Source organism: Plasmodium vinckei (genome assembly GCF_900681995.1).
Source record: "Plasmodium vinckei vinckei genome assembly, chromosome: PVVCY_10".
NCBI classification, from domain to species: Eukaryota; Apicomplexa; class Aconoidasida; order Haemosporida; family Plasmodiidae; genus Plasmodium; species Plasmodium vinckei.
This window is the reverse complement of record NC_051302.1, coordinates 315021-337325: the sequence shown is the minus strand read 5'-3', so window position 1 is coordinate 337325 and position 22305 is coordinate 315021. Positions and strand designations below refer to the sequence as shown.

Here is a 22305-nt window from a genome sequence, read left to right as displayed (position 1 = left end):
ATGAGGTGCTGACTATGGGAGTCAAACGTGTACACCTTAAAAATATAAAAGTTGAAATAGGTCATCAACATGAACATAAAAAAATTGGTTAGCGGAAATGAAGAAACATAAAAATAATTATAGGTATTTGTGTAAGACATTAAATGGAACAAATGTATATGGATATGCATACACAGTTTGAATAGTGTATAGATTTTCATAAAAGTTTCTTAGTATGGGTAGTATAAGAGTTTGCATATTTGTATTTTCTGCTTATTTGGTGTTGCTTTTTCACAAATCTGGGGCGTTTTATGTGGGTTTCCATTATTCTTCTTGAGCATAGTTTATAACACAATTTATGAATTTCTTAACCACTGAAGATTTGGCATCATCAACATATGACCATTGCATTAATAGGGAATTATTTCCATCATGAATTGCTCTTAATGAATGAAAGGACAAAAAGAAAAAACAATTTTGATCAATTTTAACATTTTTAACAATAATGTTTTTTCCTAAAAAACCCATATTATTTTTATTTTCATCTTTTACAATTTCTTGAAAAAATGTAATAACGAAATTGTAGAAGGATTGATAAGCTATATTAATTTCTTCTTTAAATCTTAAGTTTATTAGAGGCAAATTTATATTTTCTTTATCCTTTATATATATATGCCTCTTTTTTTTGTCCTTATCATTATAAATATTTTCTATATTAAAACCGTTATTATTCGGATCATTTATGTTAGTTTCACTTTTTAAATATCCTTTTAATCCCCCTGTAATATTCTGATCATTTTCACCATTTTTCTGATTTATATTATTATTACATTTTTCTTCGTCCCCTGCGATTTTTAACATTTTTGAAGAATTTATAGAAAGATGCTCACGCTGTTCTTCCGATAAATTATTTGTTTCACTAATTTCATTAAATTTTCTTTTTCGTGCTTCAATTGACGATGATAAATCGTTAGCGTTATTTTTATCATTTTCTGTAATACTAATATCAGATTGTATATAATTATTAAACATAATAGATTTGTTTTTCAATAAAATATTATTATCACCAATGTCGTTAGGATTATTGTTTTTTGGGCTATCATCCCCTTCTTCCGCTTCGTTATAGTGCTCAATTGTAATATCGGTACCATTTTTTATCTTTTCTTTTTTTTCATGCATTTTGTTCAATTTCTTTTTTTTTTTTGTATCAAACATATAATCAAAGTCAAATTGTTTGCCATCGCGGCAGATAATCATTGGAACATGTTTTTTCGTCAAATATTTGAATAAAAATGATTCGGAGAGAAAAAAAAATAATGGTTTTTCATTAATGGAACGATATAATATGTAAGCAATAAAGGGAATTTTTACATTTCCATTGGATGATAAAATATTAGCTTGACCACCTTTAATTTGTCTAGCATTTTTATATAAACCTTTTGATGTTTTTTGCTTATTTAATTTAACTTTTTGAATAATATTATTATATATTTTTCTATCCAAATATACATAATTGATATTATATTTACAAAAATTGAATTGACAATTTTGTCCCATATATGGACATATAGAATTAATATGATATTGATTAGATATATGTTTTGATAATTTTTCCATTCCATTTTTATCTCCATGTACAAATATAACATTTTTTGGCATAACATGCTTTATTAACTGTTGTATGCCATTAGAATCTGCATGCGCAGAAAAGGATAAATAAATTATTTTACAATTAACATATATATGTGTGTTTCCATCTAATAATATTTTTTTCTCTCCCATAATTAATTTATGCCCAATAGTACCTTGCACACAATAACCAGGCAAAATTATTAAATTGTTGGGATTGCCAGCCCATGCTTTGAAAGCTTTTAATGCTAATCCTGTATGTAACATCCCGGGTGTAGCAAATAAAACCATAGGTCTATTTTCATTTAAATAGTTATTTGAAAATTGTGTAATATTTGAAAAATCAAATAAATTTTTTAGTTCAGTCGATACACAATCATTATTAATCCATGAAGAGTAAATTTTGTAATATTTATTTGCATTTTCTGTTAAACCGCATCCAAAATATATAGGGCAATTTATTTTCATTTTTTCCCAATATTCTTCTAATAATATAGATAATTCTTGTGCTCTACCAATAGCAAATACAGGAATTAAAACTTTACCACCTTTATGTACACATTCATTTACTAAGTTGCATAATTCTAACTCAGACGATTTTCTAGTTGGTCTAACATAAGAAGCATATGTAGATTCAGATATAAATATTTCAGGTGTTAATACAGGGATTTTAGTACTGCCTAAGTGTTTGTCAGGAATAGTATTATAGTCACCTGTATATATAACACTAATATTGTTTACTTCTAATCTGTACATACAAGCCCCTAAAACATGCCCCGCATAATATGGTGTAATAGATATATCACCTAATTCATATGTTTCATTAACTTGCAAACCAACTACTTTATTTATGCAATTATATATATTTTCTTCAGTAATATTCCAAGGATCTTTTTTTAAACGATTAATACTATAATTTAATAAATCATCCGATTTTTCATTAAGCATTTTTATTTGCTTTTCTAAGTTTTTTTTTTCCCATTTCATATCACTTATTTTACAACCATCTAATAATAAAACTGGACTAAGAGCTTTTGTTGGATAGCTCATAATTATCGTCCCTTTATATTGTAATGTTTCTGTGAAAAATGGTAAAGCTCCTATATGATCCATATGAAAATGACTTATTATTACGCAATCAATTATTTCATTAATTCTTTTCAAGTTATTTATTAATTTTTCTTTATCAGCTATGTTGCTATTAACTATACTTATATTTACTTCAACATTCAAATTGTTTTCTTCGTCAATTTTGGGACCTCCTTCCATATTATTATTCCCAACCAATAAGTTAAAGTTAGGGTATTTTCTTTCATCTTTATATCCTACATGCGAACCGCAATCAAACATAATTCGTCTGTTTTCGAGCTCTACTATTACGCATGACCTTCCCACTGTTTGTCCCGCCCCAAGAACTTTTATGTAAACAGTGGTTTGATTGTAATAGTTTGCCATATCTCATAAAAATATGCAATCCAAACGTATTTTTTGTGAAAAATTAAGCAAAAAAAAGAAAAAAAAGGGACTTACAATTTATAAGCTCATGGCATGAACATATTTTATTATTTTTTTTCTACAAGTAGCGAAAATAAAATAGCTAAATTGCATGGCAGTATATTATTTGATTTGATAAAATTTGTTGCAAAAGAATGCATCCATTTGCGTTTTAAAAAAAAAATTATTCAAAATTGATGATGATGTTGTTATTTACATTGATGAATTATAAACGTACATTCGAGTAATTTTTGTTTTTTTATGTTTTCCCCATTTTTTATAATTCTTTTTATATTTTTCAAACAAATAATTGGAAATTTCAATTTTTCGTTAAATTAATTTAATGCAAAAAAAATTAAGGGGCATTAAATAATCATGTTACACTTTCTATATAATGTACGAGTCACAGTGCGCTTATATTCAGTATAATTTAAAGTGGGAAGCTAAGCAGCCTCAATAGGGGTGTCATATACGTACACGTATATATATATATATAATTAAACAGTTGAAACATTTTTTTATATTCTAAATATAGCATATATATTTTATTCAAAAAAGAGAAAATATATGATATAGAATTATGTTTATGAAAATTAGTGCTCTCCACAAAAAAACACAAAATGGTGGGAAGCAAGTCCCCTAAATAGTTCTATATTTAAATGTAAAAAATATTTGAAAAGGTTCATGGAATAAATACAACATAAAATGCCCACAAATAGGTGTATGCATATATATAATACAAATGATATTACTTATAAAAGAAAAGGCGTAATATGTCTTTTAAATTTCGTGAATATTATATATATTTACTTATTTATTTGTGCAGATGTATTTAATGCTATTAAGTAGCCTTTTATGTATCAATGTGCAGTGATTTAAGACTATCCATCCTTTTTTTTGTTTTTTCCCCTTTTTTTTCTTCTTACTATGTTAAAATTATTTTGGGGAATATGCATTTTTCTAATGACCACTGAATGTATGAAATATAATTATAAAAATTCAAATAACTTATTTAACAACCATAAAATAAACAAGAAGCAATTTTTCATTAAATCAAGGTTGCCACTAGATAAGATAAAAGATAATCATACATATGATATAAGAACAGGGACAAAGTTAAGAATAAAACGTTATACCAATAAAAAAGGTAATGAGGTATACTCATTTATAAATGACAAAAATACAAATTTAGAGACAGAAAATCGGAGGAAAAAAATAATCATAGCTAACTGGAAATGTTATTTGTTAAAAGAAGAAGCATATAAACTAATCGACAAATTAACACAAATTAAATTTTCAAATTATATTGATGTAATTGTATCCCCCAATCTATTGTTTTTACCTTATCTTCATGAAAAAATAAAGCAAAACAATTCCAAAATATCCCCATGTTCTCAAGATGTAAGTTTAGTAAATGGATTAGGGGCATTTACAGGGGAAACAACAGCGAATTTGCTACATGAATTAGGAATAAATTATACAATAATAGGGCATAGTGAAAGAAAAAAGGGTTTTTTTAGTGTTGGTGAAAACATTGAACAAACGGCATTGAAAGTATATAATGCAATTAATTCCAAGTTAAAAGTTATTTTATGTGTAGGAGAAAATTATACAAGCAGGGAATCCAGTTTCCCCTTTCAAAGATTTAGAGAATTGCTTTCTGTAAGATGATTAAATATTAAAAATAAAAGAAAATGAAACATGGTGTAATACCCACACAAAACATAATACATATGCATATATGGTCATAGAATATAAGCTAGTGATATATCTAAATATAACTAGCAATTTAACATATATTCCTCATATTCTTTTATATTTTTTCACCTTTAGCTAATTAAGCAAAAAATTCCAAAAGAAGAAATTAAAAATATAATTATAGCCTTTGAGCCCAGATTTGCTGTAGGAACTGGGAACCCTGTATCCTCATCTAATCTAAATAATTGTTGTTTTGGTATTCTTAAAAAATAAAAATTTATAAAATTTCATAAACTAATATATGTTAAAAATGAATGTGATGTAAATGAAAAAAAGTAAAATTCATAATATTTGTGCTGCATCAAAGTGAACCAAACTTTTAATTATATTTGTTCATCACTATGATTACCTTGTTTTTTTTTGATTAATAGATATAAGAAAAGCGATATTGGATGAAATTGATGAAAATACAAGTAAATGTATACAAATTATTTATGGTGGATCTATAACAAAATCGAATGTCCAGGTATGTTTTTCTATGCGTGCTGAAACATCGATACTTATTTATATTGTTTTGTTTTATTATATATATGTTTTAATTGTACCGCTATTTATTCCTACGAATTATAATTATAATGCATTTCTTTTCATTCCATTTCTTGTGTAGGATTATATAGAAAACACTTTAATTGATGGTTTTCTAATTGGAAAAAGTTCGATTGATGAAACATTTATTGACATAATAAAGCATGTTGATAATTCTCATCATGTATAACAAAAATAATTTGATATAAAAAAAATATATCAAATATACATATGCACATCTATTATATTTGTAGTTGGTAGTACCTTAATATAAGACACATATTTTAATACATTATAGGGTTATTTTATATAATAAACCCCAATTAATTTTTTTATTGTTTAAATTTTTTATAGTATATAATTTTTCTCATTGTTAATTTAAAAAAAATCGTTTTTTATTTTTAGTATATAAAATATGCAACGTAAAAAAAAGACAATAAAATAAACAAATGAAAAAGTTAAATTAAATATATATAATAAATTCAATAACAAAACGAATAATATCATAGTTTTGTACATGTATTTATTACTTATTAAAAAATTATCAAAATCATTTATAAAAAATAATGAAATATTAAGAATGATAAGTATATTATGTCAAATTTGACGAAAAATAAGGAATTATATATGTTATACAATAGGAATATACATAAGCATGCGAATAAAATGGTTCCTCTTAATAAATATTTACAACATCACGCCCATGCGTTAATAGCTGGAATTAAGCTTATTCATCACAAATATAATGATATGTGATAAGTGTATATATAATAAAGTAAAAAAATTATATTCTTATAATTTTAACTTTCTTCATTTTTTTCATAGTTTTTTTATGCTTTTTCTCTTCATACTTTCTTTGCTGCTCTGGTGACATTTTACTAAGTTTTTCATTTTCCTCCTGTAACTTTTTTGCTTTCTTTTTTTCTTGTAATTCTCTCAATTCTTGTTTTCTTCGTTCGTTTTCCTTTTCAACAATACTCCTTATTTTTTTTACATTATCTCGTGTTTTTTCTGATAGCTCAATGCAATGACAAGCATCGATCATGTAAATAGAAAAGTTGATTAATGCGCGCAAATCTTCTGGATTTTTGGGTATAACAAAACTTAAAAATAAAAAGTTATGTTTTTCTATTTGTTTGCTATCTTCTTTTTTTTCAGGAATTCTATTTTCCACATCAAATAATGATATATCAGTAATACACATATAATTTATATATTTATCATAAGTATTTAAAAAGTTTAAAATTTTTCCGCTTAGTACTAGATTGACTATCTCAGATGAGTCTGCTTTAATATCATATATTTTTTTTAATTCTGATTTATCCATTAATTTTGTATATTTATATACATTTGGAAGACGATGATCAATATTTTTTTTTTGATGTTTTTTATACACACATAAAACATTTTTATCGAGCTTATCAAAGCTAACGGCTATGTGCATAGTGTCATGTTGATTCATAAAATAATTTAAAAGATAATATCTCCAAAAACATTGTCTTTTAATTAGATCTAAATTTACAAAATAATAATTACAATTTTTTCGACCAGTACATTGAAAATCATAATTATGATATGATCGTTCCAATAAAAATGCTTTATCATCACCAATTTTTGCGAATTGTTGTAAAAATATATCTTTACAAGTTCGTAGCCAATAAAGGGCAATCGTTTTATTTGTATTCCTTGATATGATTGCATTAGCAATAACAATAATCAAAAGAATTATAAAAATTATTACTTTCATGTAAAATGCTTTCTTATCTCCTCTATACCATGAATGTAAATGCAACTCATTCAATTCATGCAGATAATGCATTTCACGTTGTACATCATTTTGTATTTCATTTGGTGTTTCATTTAGTGTTTCATTTAGTGTTTCATTTTGTACATCATTTTGTATTTCATTTGGTGTTTCATTTAGTGATTCATTTTGTACATCATTTTGTATTTCATTTTGTATTTCATTTGGTGTTTCATTTTGTATTTCATTTTGTATTTCATTTGGTGTTTCATTTAGTGATTCATTTTGTACATCATTTTGTATTTCATTTTGTACATCATTTTGTATTTCATTTTGTATTTCATTTGGTGTTTCATTTAGTGATTCATTTTGTACATCATTTTGTATTTCATTTTGTACATCATTTTGTATTTCATTTTGTATTTCATTTTGTACATCATTTTGTATTTCATTTTGTACATCATTTTGTATTTCATTTTGTATTTCATTTTGTACATCATTTTGTATTTCATTTTGTATTTCATTTAGTGTTTCATTTTGTACATCATTTTGTATTTCATTTTGTATTTCATTTACTGTTTCATTTTGTACATCATTTTGTATATCATTCTGCACATTATTATGTGGTGACTTTTCCACCTTATCGTTCATAGGACCTAAACATAGAGTGAATTAAAGTAAAAAATTAAATTATCATGGGGAAAGATAATTAATATAAGTAGACGTATACGTGCGTATAAAGTAAGAATATATTGTGTTTATTTATTATTGTTTAAACTTATAATTAGTATTATTAGTATGTTAATAACAATTGCGAATATTTCTCAAATTTCTTACTTTCATTCCCCACTGGCTCACTATTCTTCCTCTCGGGGTCGTCGGGGGTGTTCATAATAACTATATCATCATCTAATAAAAAGAAGAGAATAAATATATATATGCATGTATGTATGAGCTTGTACCTATGCATGTAAACCAGATTAAATAATGAAATTAAATTTGAAAGGCGTTTTCACAATCTGGAGAATATACGTATAACCCTATGCTGGTTTATATACTATAAATATTCATCAAAACACACAATTTTACAAATATGCATTATCATATAGAAATTTACCATTTTTCTTTGGTTGGGCCAAAAAACAGGAAATATATACAATAAAAAACAAAACAAATATTCTAAACTTTTGCATTTCTTTTAAACAGTCAAAAATATGATAATTGAGTTTATTGGCTATTACTTTATATATTATATTATTATTACAATTTTATTTTATGTTGATAACTAAATGGTATATTGGTATTGTTTTCTTTTATATAAATATTAAATGATTCGTATTATTCATTTTCTGGAAACTTGAATAGAATCTATAATTTGCTAAGGGAGTGTTACATAAGCATTATAATCGCATATATTTGTATCTTTCCCCAGGAAATATCTTTATATGCTTACAGCCTCTTTTGTATATTATATAAAATATATTTTTTTTGATTCATTCCCTTCTTTTTGTTTTTTTTTTGTTTTCTTGTAATTATGCGAATTTTTCTGTTCTCTTTCAAATGGATATAAGTATTTTATTATTATATTATTTTGGTATTTTAAAGCATTATTTTTTTTCTTCTAAACCTCTTTTATTTAATTATATTTTTTAATTTTATAATAAAATATAATAATTATTAATTAATCATTTTGTTATAATTTATATATTTTTAAAGAATAATATTTCTTTTTTTTTTCTGCTTTTATTTATTATTTTATACGCGTGCAACGGATATAATGGCACGGAAATATTCAAAGCGGATTAAATATTTCCACACAAATATTCATAACATATATGTATGTGTAAGAAGTATTTTCCACTCTTAGATTTTTACGACATAAACATCCTAATAAATTTAACGCTTTTTATCATTGCGTAGACTAAAACGTGCATTATTTTTATATGCAAGCCATTATTTTTTTATGTCCAAAATATTTATATGCATTCCCTATTTCCCCCATTTTTAATACAAGTTTTCCAAAATGTAAGAAAACAAAATTTTTTCAGTAATTTGTTTTTTAAAAATATATTTATATAAACCTTTAAATTTCTTAAACATTTTTTATGTGTGAAAAAATGCAAAGATCCATAATTTATTTTTAGATCATAATATTTATAATTAAAAAAGGGAAAACACGGATAGATCTACATTTTATTTTTTAGATTACATTATCTATAACTAAAAAATAACGGGCAAGTGCATAAATCCACAGTTTATTTTTTATGTCATAATATTTATAATTAAAAAAAAAAGTAAAAACATACATAAAATTAATAATATATATTTTTATACATTACACATGTGTATAGAAATACGTATAACATACATAATTAGTCTTTTTGGATAATTCTAATTTGCTTGCTTTTAATTATCAAAATAATTTTAGGAAAATTTTAAGAAATATGTATATATATTTATCTATATTTTTTTTATTTGGTCTATTTTTTTTTTATTTATTTTTTTTTGTCCACTATATGTATTAAATGTTAAACGTATATACAATTTTAATGACAAGTTTTTATTATGCTAATTCTTTAGATCATAACAATATAATATTTTGGGCGCATGCCTTATTAACAAATGAATGTTTTTTGGTATGTCATGTGAAACTCGTAAGTCACAAAGAATAGGTGTCTGCTATAATAAAAGGGCAATGCTTATTATAAGAATATTTTTTTCGTTTTTTATTTGATCTGTTGTATCCACACACGTATATATAATAAAATAAGTCATAATCACACACATATACATATATATATACACGCGCATATTGTGTGCAAAGATTTTCTATCATGCTGAACGAACTACAAAATTTATCAAAGAAGTTGGTAGATTGGATATCAGTAAAAATAAAAGGAAAAAATAATGAGAACCGGATTTATTTAATCTCTAATTTTGAAATAAATAAAGAAGATCATGAATTATATTTAAAAAATGCCCAGAAAAAATCGGAAGAAGAACATTTAAATATTGATATAATACATGGAATAAAACATCGAAATGAGATTAGGACAGCTAAATATAAAATATACACTTTTTTGCCTCTTATTGTTTTTTTTCAATTTTTAAGATTAGGTAACTTATATTTTTTATCGATATCGGCATTACAACTAATACCTGAAATAACAGATTCAAAAGGAATGCCCACATATTTGATCCCATTAGTTTTTATAATAGTTGTATCTATGATTAAAGAATTTTTTGAAGATTGGCAAAGACATAAATCGGATAATGAAGAAAATTCTAAAAAAACAATGGTTTTTGAAAATGGAATTTTAAAAGAAAAAAAATGGGCAGACATAAAAGATGGTGATGTAGTTAAAATATTTGCATATGAATATTTCCCTGCTGATTTAATTTTATTAAATTGCTCAAATAAAAAAGGTATCGTTAATATTGAAACAAAAAACGTAGATGGGGAATCTAATGTGAAGCACAAGTATTGCTTACCGGATATATCCAAATATTTTAATCATGATAAATATGCAGGATATTGTAGAGTTGAATTAATAAGCGAAAGGCCCAATGATGATATCTTCGATTATAGTGGGTATATTATATTACCTCCTTTACAATTCAAAAAAAAAAATGGGGATTTGGTTCGATTTTATGACAGGCAAAATAGTATCAATAGAGAAAGTCAAAATTCCGATATGGCGACCCCAAAAGAAAGACCTAACACTAATGTTACAATGGAAAAAGGAGATATTAATATAAATGACAAAATACAAAATGAAAACTCTTTAAAATCTTCTAATGAAAAAAAATATGAAACACCCCATATGAAAACGAAAAAGGAGAATGGCCAAAATGGAGAGCAAATTGATGAAGGAGAAAAGGAGAGCAAAAATATAATTAATATAAATATAGACAATTTAGTATTAAGAGGTACATCACTTGTAAACACAAAGTGGATATATGGATTAGTTATAAACACTGGGAATAGAACAAAATTAATGCGAAATGCGTCAACTAAATCAAGAGAAAAATGGTCACGGCTTGAATTTGTATATGGAAATCATGTAATTGTGTTAATAATGTGCCAAATATTTATTTCTTTTATTGTCGCTATAGGAGGTGTTTTATGGATGCGAAAACAAGGATATAATTTATGGTATTTAAATTTATATTACAATTCTGATAGTTTAAAAACATTTTTTATTACAATAGGTTCTATGATTCTTTTGTTTGGGTCATTCATACCAGTCGATTTATTACTGATATGGGAAGTAGTGAGATTATTACAAGGATATTTAATTAATTGGGATAATGATATGTATAGTAAAAAAACAGGGAGATATGCATTAAGTAAAGCTGGACAATTGCTAGAAGAAATGGGTAATGTAACTCACATATATTCAGATAAAACAGGAACATTAACACAAAATGTTATGCAATTACAAAATATTGGCTTAGGGAATAAGGGGGTATATGGATTTTATGATTTTAGTGACATTAAAGAAAGTATCATTGATAAACAAAAAAAGGAAATAGTAAAAAAAAATAAAAAAAAAAATGAAGACAGGAAAGTAAATATGCGCAAGAATGCTGAACATATGAACTCCATTTCTTTTCATTCTGAAAGCAATTCTAACACAAGCGAAAGTGAAAATGACGATATTAATGATTCACATGAAGATGGGAATGCAGATGCAGTTAATAATGATTGTGAATATGATAATAATAATTACCTTGATAAGCAAAGCAAGTATACAAAAAAGCTAGAAAAAAAGAAAGATGATCAAAATTGGGTAATATCAGAAAGTAAAATGAAGGGAGATCCACAACATAATAAAAATGTGTCTTATGTGATGGATCCTTTGAATTGGTCAAGAACATCTATAAATCCCCACAAAAATAAAAGGAAACTTATACATTTAAATAGTTTATCTCATAACGAAACTATTACAAATATATATTCAGAAAAAGATTTTGTGAGGGAAGGTAATGAATTTGTTTTTTTTAACCGAATATTATTTGTTAATAAAATATATAGCATAAGAAAAGAGGCAAAGGATCAAATTTATTTTTTGTTGCTGGTTCTGAGTTTATGCCATAGTGCCATGATAAGAAATGTGGATATCGATGATATGGATATTGAAAGCAGCGACGATGATACAAGCATTGATAATGATGATAAACCTATCGAGGGTTCCGATAAAAATAGAAAAAAAAAAAATAATAGCAATGAAAAAATGAAAATATACGATAAAGAAACAAAAATTAATTACACATACTTAACACCAGCACAACCACAATATGATGCAAGTTCTCCTGATGAACTTGCGTTAATTAGTACATCGCTATATCTAGGATGCGAATTTATAAATAGGCCAAATTTAAGAACTATTGAAATTGAACTAACATCAACTTTTGCTCAAAGATTTGTTTTAGGGGAAAAATGCTTTAATAATTTTATGAAAAAAAAAAGCTACTATGAAGATAATTTTGACACATATTTCCCTAATGCATACATAAATAAAGAAGGAAAAAAGGAGTCTAAATTTGGTGAAAATGTTATGAAAAAAAATAATAACAATAATAATACCAACACAAATGATGTTAGTACCAGTTTTCATATGTCTATACCGATTAGAAATATGTTTGTATCTAATAAGGTAAATACCAAAGACCCTGTTAAAACTGAACAAGAAGAAAGAGAAAAAATTCTAAATAAAAAAATTGTTCCAATTTTATCTTTTGAAATATTAGATGTTTTTCCTTTTGATAATGTTAGAAAAAGAATGTCATTGATTGTAAAAAATGAGAAAGATGAAATATTTATGTTACTAAAAGGTGCAGATACAAGTGTATTAAAATTAGCATCAAAAAGCCAAAAAAATATTGTTGATCATGTAGAATATCAATTAAATGCGTTTGCTACATCTGGGCTTAGAACTTTAGTGTTAGGATATAAGCATTTAACGAAAGAAGAGTTTAAAATAATGTATAATATCCATATAGAAAATAGAAAGAAATCCGAGTTACTAAAAGATGATACATATTTACAAAAATTTTACGATGAATATGAAAATAATTTACTAATTATTGGTTGTACTGGCATTGATGATAAATTACAAGATGATGTTCCTCAAGTTATACAAGATCTACGAGATGCTGGTCTAACTATATGTGTATTAACTGGGGATAAATTAGAAACAGCAATAAATATAGGGCATTCGATTAATATATTAAATAAACATACATATAATGCTGTGTTTACAGAAACAGATAGTAATATTTTACTAGAACAAATTAACACCCATGAAAAAAACACCAATGCCGCAAATTTATTAAATGCTGACCATAGCACAAAATGGTGGAATAGTGTTAATTGGGAGCATTTAAATTTAGATCTAAGGTCCGAAACAATTTTAAATTTTATGAAAACAAATTTTTTTAATTCTGTAAAAAAAAATGCAATCCCAGACACAAATGTGGTTGATTTGAAAAATGATAACCATCTTTATTCATCAGTATTAGCAAAGCAAGAAAAAGTTTATAGCTCCTTTTTGGAATCCCGTGAATCATTGGGAAACGTTAAAAGTAGTTCTGAAAGTATAGGAATGTTTAACAAAATGAGAAAGAATGATGAACATGATTTTGATAGTGATAATCCCTATAAGCCCAAAGACAAAATGCATTATTCACAATTTTCAATAACAATAACAGGGGAATCTCTTGATGTAATAATGAAAAATAAAATATTAAAAATAAAATTTTATACCTTGGCGAGAAGTGCATCTACTCTTATAGCATGTAGAGTAACCCCTAAACAAAAGTCATTATTTGTTAAGGAAAATTCAGCATTTAATCCAAGAGGAACTTCATTGGCTATTGGAGATGGGGCTAATGATGTTGGTATGATTTTAATGGCAAATGTTGGCGTAGGTATAGCCGGAAAAGAAGGTTTACAAGCTGCTAGATCTTCTGATTTTACTATTAGTGAATTTAAATATTTAAAAAAATTATTATTTGTACATGGCAGAGAATCGTTACGAAGAAATTCCTTTTTGGTATATTTTTGTATTTTTCGTAATGTTAGCTTTTGCTTATGTTCTATGATTTTAATATTTTGGACAGGGTATAGTGCCACTGATGCTTGGAATCCATGGACAAAACAAATTATTAATATAGCATTTACTTCTTTACCTGTTATATTTTTTGTAGCATTAGATAAGCAATTACCACATAATATATTATTAAATAATCCATTATTATATGAAACATCCCCATCTACCTTATGGCCTCTTTATGCTAATAAAAAGATTTACTATTATACGAGAAAAATAAAAAACAGTTGTAAAAAACTTACGAATTTTTTTTTTTTGCCATTTAAATTTATACCATATTTTCAAAAATATGTTGAAAAAATTAAATCATGGATTGGGAAAAGATCAAAACCTGAAAAGTTTCGTTCTTATGGTACTCATTTTTTATTTATTTACTTATTATTTGCAATTTGGCTAGCTGCTGTTGAAACAATTATTATATTGCATTTTTCTACCGGACAAGACCACTCTATTTTTCATAATGACCGGAGTGTAGATATAGATTTTAACACATTTTCCCAGATGTTATATACTCATCATGTTATTGCTGTTAATGCAGTAGTGGCTTTAATGATAAATACATGGTTTGTTATATCTCATGTTATTTTATGGTTTGAAATAATTGTAACACTATTATTTTGGTTTGTAATAAGTAATATAAAAGTTTTTCTAGATATTGTTGGAGCAGACGAATTACATGGAACTTTTGAAAAAGCGCATTCATCTAGTAACTATTATATGACTACAATTATATCTTTATATACATCTATGTTACCATTATTAATATTAATGACATATCAATTTATGAAGAAACCCACAATGGAACAAATTGTTCTAGAACAAATAAATATGGGAAAGTTTGAAGGATTAAGAAAATGCCAAATTAAAAAATTAGCATATATTGATAGTCAAAATAGTTCAAATTATTTACCTCATAAAGGTTTTGCATTTGCAGTAGAGGCAAAAGGAGCTTTTTGGGGATTAGTACAAAAAGCAATTTACAAAATTAAGATACCCATATCAATGGATGAAAACTCGTTTCTTGCGATGAAAAAGAAAGCATAATTCGTGGTTATAAATTACTTGAATAGTTTTATTGGTTTTTTATAATTCTTTCTATTACCATTTATGATTTCATATGAAAATTTATAAACATTATCCAAAGATGCAAAATATGGAGCCTATAATAAAATGTTAGTTATATTAAGAATGTTTTACCCTTAAAAGTAATAAAAAATGCATATGGCCGTGGAAAATATCAATAAAACATTTTTTTGAGGGTAAAGAGTTTGATACTATATCATTTATGTAGTATGTTTTTATCATGCTTATGCAGTTATAATGTTTATTAAAATATACTTTTATTTTGTGATGTATTTCACACCGCTTTATCTATTATATGTTTCATTGCCATTTGTTTTACCTTACCATTTATGCTATTATTTTATCAGTTTTTATTTTGTTACTATTTTTGTAGCACACAAGCATGTTGCTTAAATGTGCATAGATATATGCACAATGGATTTATTTTTTTTATTTTCCCTATTATAATCCTTTATATAGACATATAATTTTCGTTTATACTCATCAATAATTCATAATTTTTGTTATTCTTGTTTTAATATTGTGCTTTTTTAATTATAAATTTCAAAAAACATAAATAAAATATTTTAACACATGAAAAAATGTCATAGAATGAGAAAGAGAAATAAAAATAAAAGAACTATGGGGTAAAAACATAGCGAGATGCATAATCAAAATACGTAGAATATTACATAAATAAATATATATACATATTAATGATAAATGCAATAATAAAAAATATTTTAAGTTGTTGCCTTTTGGAATTCCCAAGTAGTGTTATCTAAAGGGCAAACTTGTCTTGCTTTAATCCATCGTGATATGCAATGTAAATGAAAAGCATGATTACACACACCCCAAGCAACGGTACAGTTTTCTTTGTCAATTTTTTTATCCTTATCATTTATATGCTCATTTAATTTAGCTTGGCATTCTATGCATAAATCCATTATATGGTTTCTACATATAGCGCAATTGTCCACACTAATATCCCAAGACCATGCCGCTACTGCTGACCATTTGTGAATTTTGAATATTTCTTTGTCCTCAGATTGTGTATTATTAATCATTATAATTATTCTTCTTTCTTTTATCAAACTTACTACCTTATGAATTTATATCTTTATCAATTAGAATTCCCTTTTAGTTAGGTTTTTTCGCTTTGTTTATTATTTGTTTTGCCGTATTGTTATTACTCTTTATTATTTCACGATAGTGCTGGAAAAGTACCAAACATGAAATTCTCATTAGTGTATTACTTTTCGTGAGTTTTATAAAAAATAAGGAAATGGCAATTAACAAAATATAATAATAAAATTAAAATAAAGTGAAAAACATAAAAATTAAAAAGGGGCAAATGGTATATTAATTTAACTATTTTTTCAATTTTTTATACGCATCCCTAAAACCGCAAGAAATAATATCAATGCGTATTTCGTATATTTTATTCAAAAATATTCAGTTTTTCTTCATATATATATAATAATAAGTAATGTTTAAAAAGGTAAATAAATGCTTGAAAGAAGGGCTATTATTATATTTTCTTTTTTTTCCCAATGTTTACACTTTTGCTTAAAAATAAGTATTAGAAATCTTCGAAAACACAAAAGAGCAATCTGTGTATCAATATCTATTTTTTATAGATTATTATTAAAAATGACATTTTATATTAAAGAAACTTTCAAATGAAAATATTATTTAAAATACGAAACCCAAAATAGTAATATCGTTTGTATGGCGCAGCAGCTATTATGTAACCTTAATATGGAAAACTTATAGCTATTTAAATAATAATTGTAACAAAATGAGATGCAAATTAATAAAAAATGATATAGTTGTATAAACAATACGGTAGCATGTATATGTGTGTACATATATGGAAACATAGGTATCCACACATATATAGGCGCACGCAAAAGAGATATGGTATCAAAGGCTCATTAAATGGAATGACATTGTATATCTTATTAACATTAAAGTGAGGAAAATGGTGATATTCTACAAAGTTGACTATCTTATTAGTGTTATATTTCAAAATATATATAATAAAAACAAATGGAGTTCGCACCAAAATAAAAAATTTAATGTATTTTTATAAATTATAAAAATAAAATAGAAACGACAAAGCATAGAATACATACACATGTATGATTAAATTTGAATATATATATAGGAATGTGGAAACTGGATATGAGTCGAATTAATTACTAATTTAATAGTGTAGAAAAAATATTAATTTGGAAGAAAATGTTATAGCTCTATCTCTGCAGCTATTGACAAATGATCACTCGGATTGAAAGGAGATACAATACCTTTATATTGATAAAAAAGATTTTTATCTACATCCTTTAATACTCTTTTTACTTTAAGTTCAGGTGACAAAAATATATAATCTAAAACGTCAATAAAATTATTATTCCAATTTGTATATGAGATATCTACTTTTTTATAAGCGGAATATAAAGGTAAAAATTTTTTTCTATTTAAATATGGTCCGTTAATTTTTTGGTCAGTTGAATTATTGTCAACATTAAATAGAGTAGGGTATTTATCTAAATCGTCATATTCCTTTTTAAATAATTTACCATTTTCCCATAATTTTGAATTTTCCATAACATCACTACCTTGCATGAATGAGAAGACTTCTGATTCGAAATTTGCATTAAAATCGCCATTTAATATAACATATATTTCTTTATTTTTGTATTTTTCTTTATACTTATCTTTTATTTTTTCTAAAACATGTAATATACAATAAACTTGCATTACTCTAATATGCTGAGCTAGGCTATGAAAATATAAATGGGTGTTTGCAATAATAAATATATTTTGGCTATTATTATGCATAAATATACCAATCTGATATACTGTTTTGATTTCTTTTATAATTTCATCAAGATCATCTGATAATTTTATAAATATATCATATATATTTTTTAATTCGGGACTTCTTACAACTGTGTTAAATTCACAGTTTTCATATCCTAAAAGACTAAATTTTTTTTTATTAACAAATAAGGAGCACCCATCATTTCCACTCGGGCTTTTTGGTTTATATGAAGAATAATAATTTTCATATAAGTATACATAAAATAAATTTGTATGTAAATGTTCACTAACTTCTTGCAAAGTTATTATATCAAAGTCATGGCTTATCTCTCCAATCAGTAAATGTGATCGATAGTTCGTTTTTAAATAACAAGGATCTAAGTTTTTGAACATATATTCTAATGCATACTTTGTATTTGTATATATAGGCGCAAGTATATTGTATGATAATATACGAAGTGTGTTTCTAGCATTATTATTATCATATTGATTGGACTGAGGAAGAAAATCAGAATATCTTTGCTCTTTAATTCTAATCTGCTCTTCAAATGGGTTAGACTTCACCTCCATTTCTTCAGTGACATGAAAAAAAATAGGGTTTTTTTTATCGTATATAACAAGTTGGATTTTTTTCGAAATATCATCGTTAGTTGGTTTGTAAAAAATATCACAAGAGTTCAAAACATTTTTCTCATTGGTGTCAATCCAATAATAAGTATAATTTTCCATTTGGCCCAATGGCAAATGAACTGGTATAATTTGATGATTGGCATACACATCCATAGATACATATATTTTTTTTAAATCATATACATTTTTATATATAGATATTTTATGGTCATCTATAACTAAATAATTTAATTTATCAATAGCATCCTTCAAAATACAGTTTTCATCAATTATATTATTTTCTTTATCATAAAATTTAACTATAGTTGTTTTTTCTTTCTCTTTTTCTGATTTCACATTGCCATCAATTGTTTTATTGGCATTATTATTTTTTATAGAATTTAGTTGCTTACTTTGTTTTTGGTATAATTTGTTCAAATTTAATATTAATCTATTTTTTAACGAACTTAATGGTTCATCTTTTTTTCTCAAAAGCTTTAGCTCTTTATAGTCAAAATATAGTTCTACGCTAAATCCATTATTTTCCGTATCATCTATTTTTCCGTAGTTACTATTTGTTCGCATTTCTTCTAATTCTTCAATGGTGAAAATGTTATTTTTTAAATCATTATTACAGCCATTGTCAGATATGCTTTGTTTTATTTCATGTTCATCCCAATTTGGATCAGTATTTTGAATTTTATTTGCCTTTTCGTCGTTAAAATCTGTGATAAAATTGGCTCTCTTTTTTAGAATACAACTTTGTATTCTATCGTTTTGTTCGCTTGTGTCATTCGTTTCTTCATTTGTCATTTCATTATTGCAGTTAGATTTATATTTATCGTCCCCGCCTTCCATTTTATTCAAAAAAATCGAATTAAATGATCTAGTGGGACCTATATAACTTGGTGAACACAATTTAAGTTTGCTAAAATTGTGATCAAAAAGAAATAACCTATTTCTTTGGGTATTATTATTATTTAATTTTAAAATGTGAAAAGGGATTGCTTGTCTATTGGCAAAGGAATGAAAATTTTTTGACAATAAAAATAGAAGTTTTTTTTTTTTTATGGAATTTTTTTTACTCGTATTATAAACGATATTATCACTGTTTATATAAAAATATTTCGCTTTTTCATGTATATTATTTGGTCTTATATTTAATACATATTTTATAGCTTTATTATTATTATATATCAAGCAAAACATATTTTTGATTTTTTCGAGCATAAATATAGCCACGAAAAATTTTAATAAACGCATCCATATCATCTATAATTCTATTTGACCTCGATACATAACTTAAACTTCATGCCATTCACCACCAACAAGTTCATATATGCATATATTTATATATTCATGGGTATATGGTTCCTGTGATTTTATATGTATATGCCTATATATCTATATTATGACTTACAATTTTTTATGCATCGTTTTTTTTCTATTTCTTGCATATGATGTTATATATATATATTATGATAAGTAATGATATGCCATTTCACCAATACACAAATTTGATATTTCAAATAAAATAATTATTTTTCGTATTGTATACTTTTGTATAACTGATTTGAATAATTATAAAAATAATTCAAAACCGTTTTTATTTTAAAATTTATTCTTTGTCATTTTAAATAATTATGCCTGCATTTTGGAAAAAAGCGGTACCACGGCGTTATAATATTTTAATTAAAAATATGTATGTATAATCAATATTGAAAATAAAAAGAAAAAGGCTATTAATACTCAATTATATATATAAAATTTTTAGGATAAAAATAATAGAAGTTTACTATACATATATGAATGCAACATTTTCATAAAAATTACATACAACGAATAAAAAAAATTAAAAGATAAATTTATTATTTATTATTTACAATTTGTATAAACAACTCTAAAATAAGGACAAAAAAATATAATACCCCTTGTTGTTATACAAATAAAAATAATGGAATAAAATAAAATGATTAATAGTATACCCTAAATGAAAAATAAATAAGCATAATAATAAAATTTGTATTTTTTTGATGAGGAGGTAATTATTGGATATAAAATATATATTTGTTTTACTATTTATATAATAACATCAAAAAAAAAAAAAATGTCAACGTTTGCAAGAAGAAGAATTATTCAAGACCTGAACAAAATAAACAAGGAGCAAAATAAAAGTTTTGAAGCAGCTCCTTTTTCTGATAACATAATGTGCTGCCATTCAATTATAAGAGGCCCAGAAGATACAATATGGGAATGTGGAATTTTTCATTTAATTATTAATTTTTCAGAGGAATATCCAGTTAGTCCTCCTAAGGTTAAATTTTTATCAAAAATGTTTCACCCAAATATATATACCGATGGAAATATTTGTCTAGATATACTACAAAATCAATGGAGTCCTATTTATGATATTACTTCATTGTTGACATCAATTCAATCATTATTAAATGACCCCAATACGGCTTCACCAGCAAATCCAGAAGCAGCCAAAATTTTTATGACAGACAAAGTATTATACAACAAGAGAGTCTTGGTATGATTGAAAAACATAAAGAAAAAAGGCATAATTCATATAAGAGCATATGCATATTTTATTTTCATTCTTTGGTAGCTATTTCTAATTATTTACTGGTTATTTGATACCTATTTTTTAATTATTTTCATTTTTTTTCTACAGATGTGCGTTGAAGATAGCTGGGAAATCCCCAAATTTAACAATAGTGATTTTAATTAAGTATTTTTTTCGTTTTTTTGTAAATTTGTCTTAAGCCCAGTTGCATAAATGCATCTGTGCTATTCAAAATTACTCATACAGAAAAAGACAAATAAAAAAAACAATCTTATAACGGAAATAACGAAAAATATTCCGGATTACGGGAATACATAATTTGATGATGACCTCATATTTTTTTGGGAATAAAAAATATCCTTATGTACACACACACAAAAAAGTGCGAAATATAATTCATTATACAAGCATTATTTTTTACATAAGAGAAGGAAGGACACATATCCTTCAATTTATAATTCAGAAAAAAAGACCTAAGAGCAAAAAAATTCAAAATAAAAAATGTATTAGCATATTTACGATATCTTAGTTCATCATGCATGTATGACTTTTTTTTTGTGTATCATTTTGTGTTAATCACAAAAATATGATAAAGCATTCATTTTTTTTGTAGATATATATTTTTTTTATGATTATATGGTTATTAAATGTTTTGTATAAAGAAAATTTAATTTAAAGAAATAATAAAAAAAATAATAAAATGTTGAAAAAATAAAAAAATAATATTGGAAAAATGATTAAAAATCTCTGTCTAGAATAAACTATTAGCAGTTATACGAAATACGCTAATGAAATGCATGACGAAAAGAAAATTTAGGAAAATAATCAATTATAGTTATACACAGCTATATTTATTTATTAATTTTGAATAATTTAGCAAATGAAAATTTCTTTAATTTTGTATAGATTATATGGAGGCATATTAGTTATACAAGTGTGCATAATTAGAGTGTATTACACATTCCTACTTTGTGTTTCTCTATACATTAATAGGT

At 25.1% G+C, this 22305-nt stretch overlaps 7 protein-coding genes across 7 annotated transcripts; 3 read left to right on the top strand and 4 right to left on the bottom strand.

The window, feature by feature from the left end:
- Window positions 1–303: 303 nt before the first annotated feature.
- Window positions 304–3063, bottom strand: PVVCY_1000830 (cleavage and polyadenylation specificity factor, putative; the record flags this gene model as incomplete). Its single annotated transcript, XM_008625536.1, has 1 exon — window positions 304–3063. The coding sequence occupies one exon, from the start codon at window positions 3061–3063 to the stop codon at window positions 304–306; it is 2760 nt and encodes a 919-aa protein (XP_008623758.1).
- Window positions 3064–4029: 966 nt separating this feature from the next.
- PVVCY_1000820 (triosephosphate isomerase, putative) lies at window positions 4030–5575 on the top strand (the record flags this gene model as incomplete). Its single annotated transcript, XM_008625535.1, has 4 exons — window positions 4030–4764; window positions 4936–5056; window positions 5232–5326; window positions 5468–5575. 4 exons carry the CDS (start codon window positions 4030–4032, stop codon window positions 5573–5575), a joined length of 1059 nt encoding a protein of 352 aa, XP_008623757.1.
- Window positions 5576–6169: 594 nt separating this feature from the next.
- Window positions 6170–8322, bottom strand: PVVCY_1000810 (conserved protein, unknown function; the record flags this gene model as incomplete). Its single annotated transcript, XM_037634421.1, has 3 exons — window positions 6170–7785; window positions 7967–8038; window positions 8247–8322. The coding sequence occupies 3 exons, from the start codon at window positions 8320–8322 to the stop codon at window positions 6170–6172; spliced, it is 1764 nt and encodes a 587-aa protein (XP_037490520.1).
- A 1332-nt stretch (window positions 8323–9654) lies between these two features.
- Window positions 9655–15288, top strand: PVVCY_1000800 (P-type ATPase, putative; the record flags this gene model as incomplete). Its single annotated transcript, XM_037634420.1, has 2 exons — window positions 9655–9783; window positions 9994–15288. 2 exons carry the CDS (start codon window positions 9655–9657, stop codon window positions 15286–15288), a joined length of 5424 nt encoding a protein of 1807 aa, XP_037490519.1.
- Window positions 15289–16049: 761 nt separating this feature from the next.
- On the bottom strand, window positions 16050–16373 carry PVVCY_1000790 (E3 ubiquitin-protein ligase RBX1, putative; the record flags this gene model as incomplete). Its single annotated transcript, XM_037634419.1, has 1 exon — window positions 16050–16373. One exon carries the CDS (start codon window positions 16371–16373, stop codon window positions 16050–16052), a length of 324 nt encoding a protein of 107 aa, XP_037490518.1.
- Window positions 16374–17553: 1180 nt separating this feature from the next.
- Window positions 17554–19950, bottom strand: PVVCY_1000780 (conserved Plasmodium protein, unknown function; the record flags this gene model as incomplete). The annotated part of the gene is made up of 1 exon (XM_037634418.1): window positions 17554–19950. The coding sequence occupies one exon, from the start codon at window positions 19948–19950 to the stop codon at window positions 17554–17556; it is 2397 nt and encodes a 798-aa protein (XP_037490517.1).
- An 898-nt stretch (window positions 19951–20848) lies between these two features.
- PVVCY_1000770 (ubiquitin-conjugating enzyme, putative) lies at window positions 20849–21475 on the top strand (the record flags this gene model as incomplete). The annotated part of the gene is made up of 2 exons (XM_037634417.1): window positions 20849–21274; window positions 21419–21475. 2 exons carry the CDS (start codon window positions 20849–20851, stop codon window positions 21473–21475), a joined length of 483 nt encoding a protein of 160 aa, XP_037490516.1.
- Between the last annotated feature and the right edge of the window lie 830 nt (window positions 21476–22305).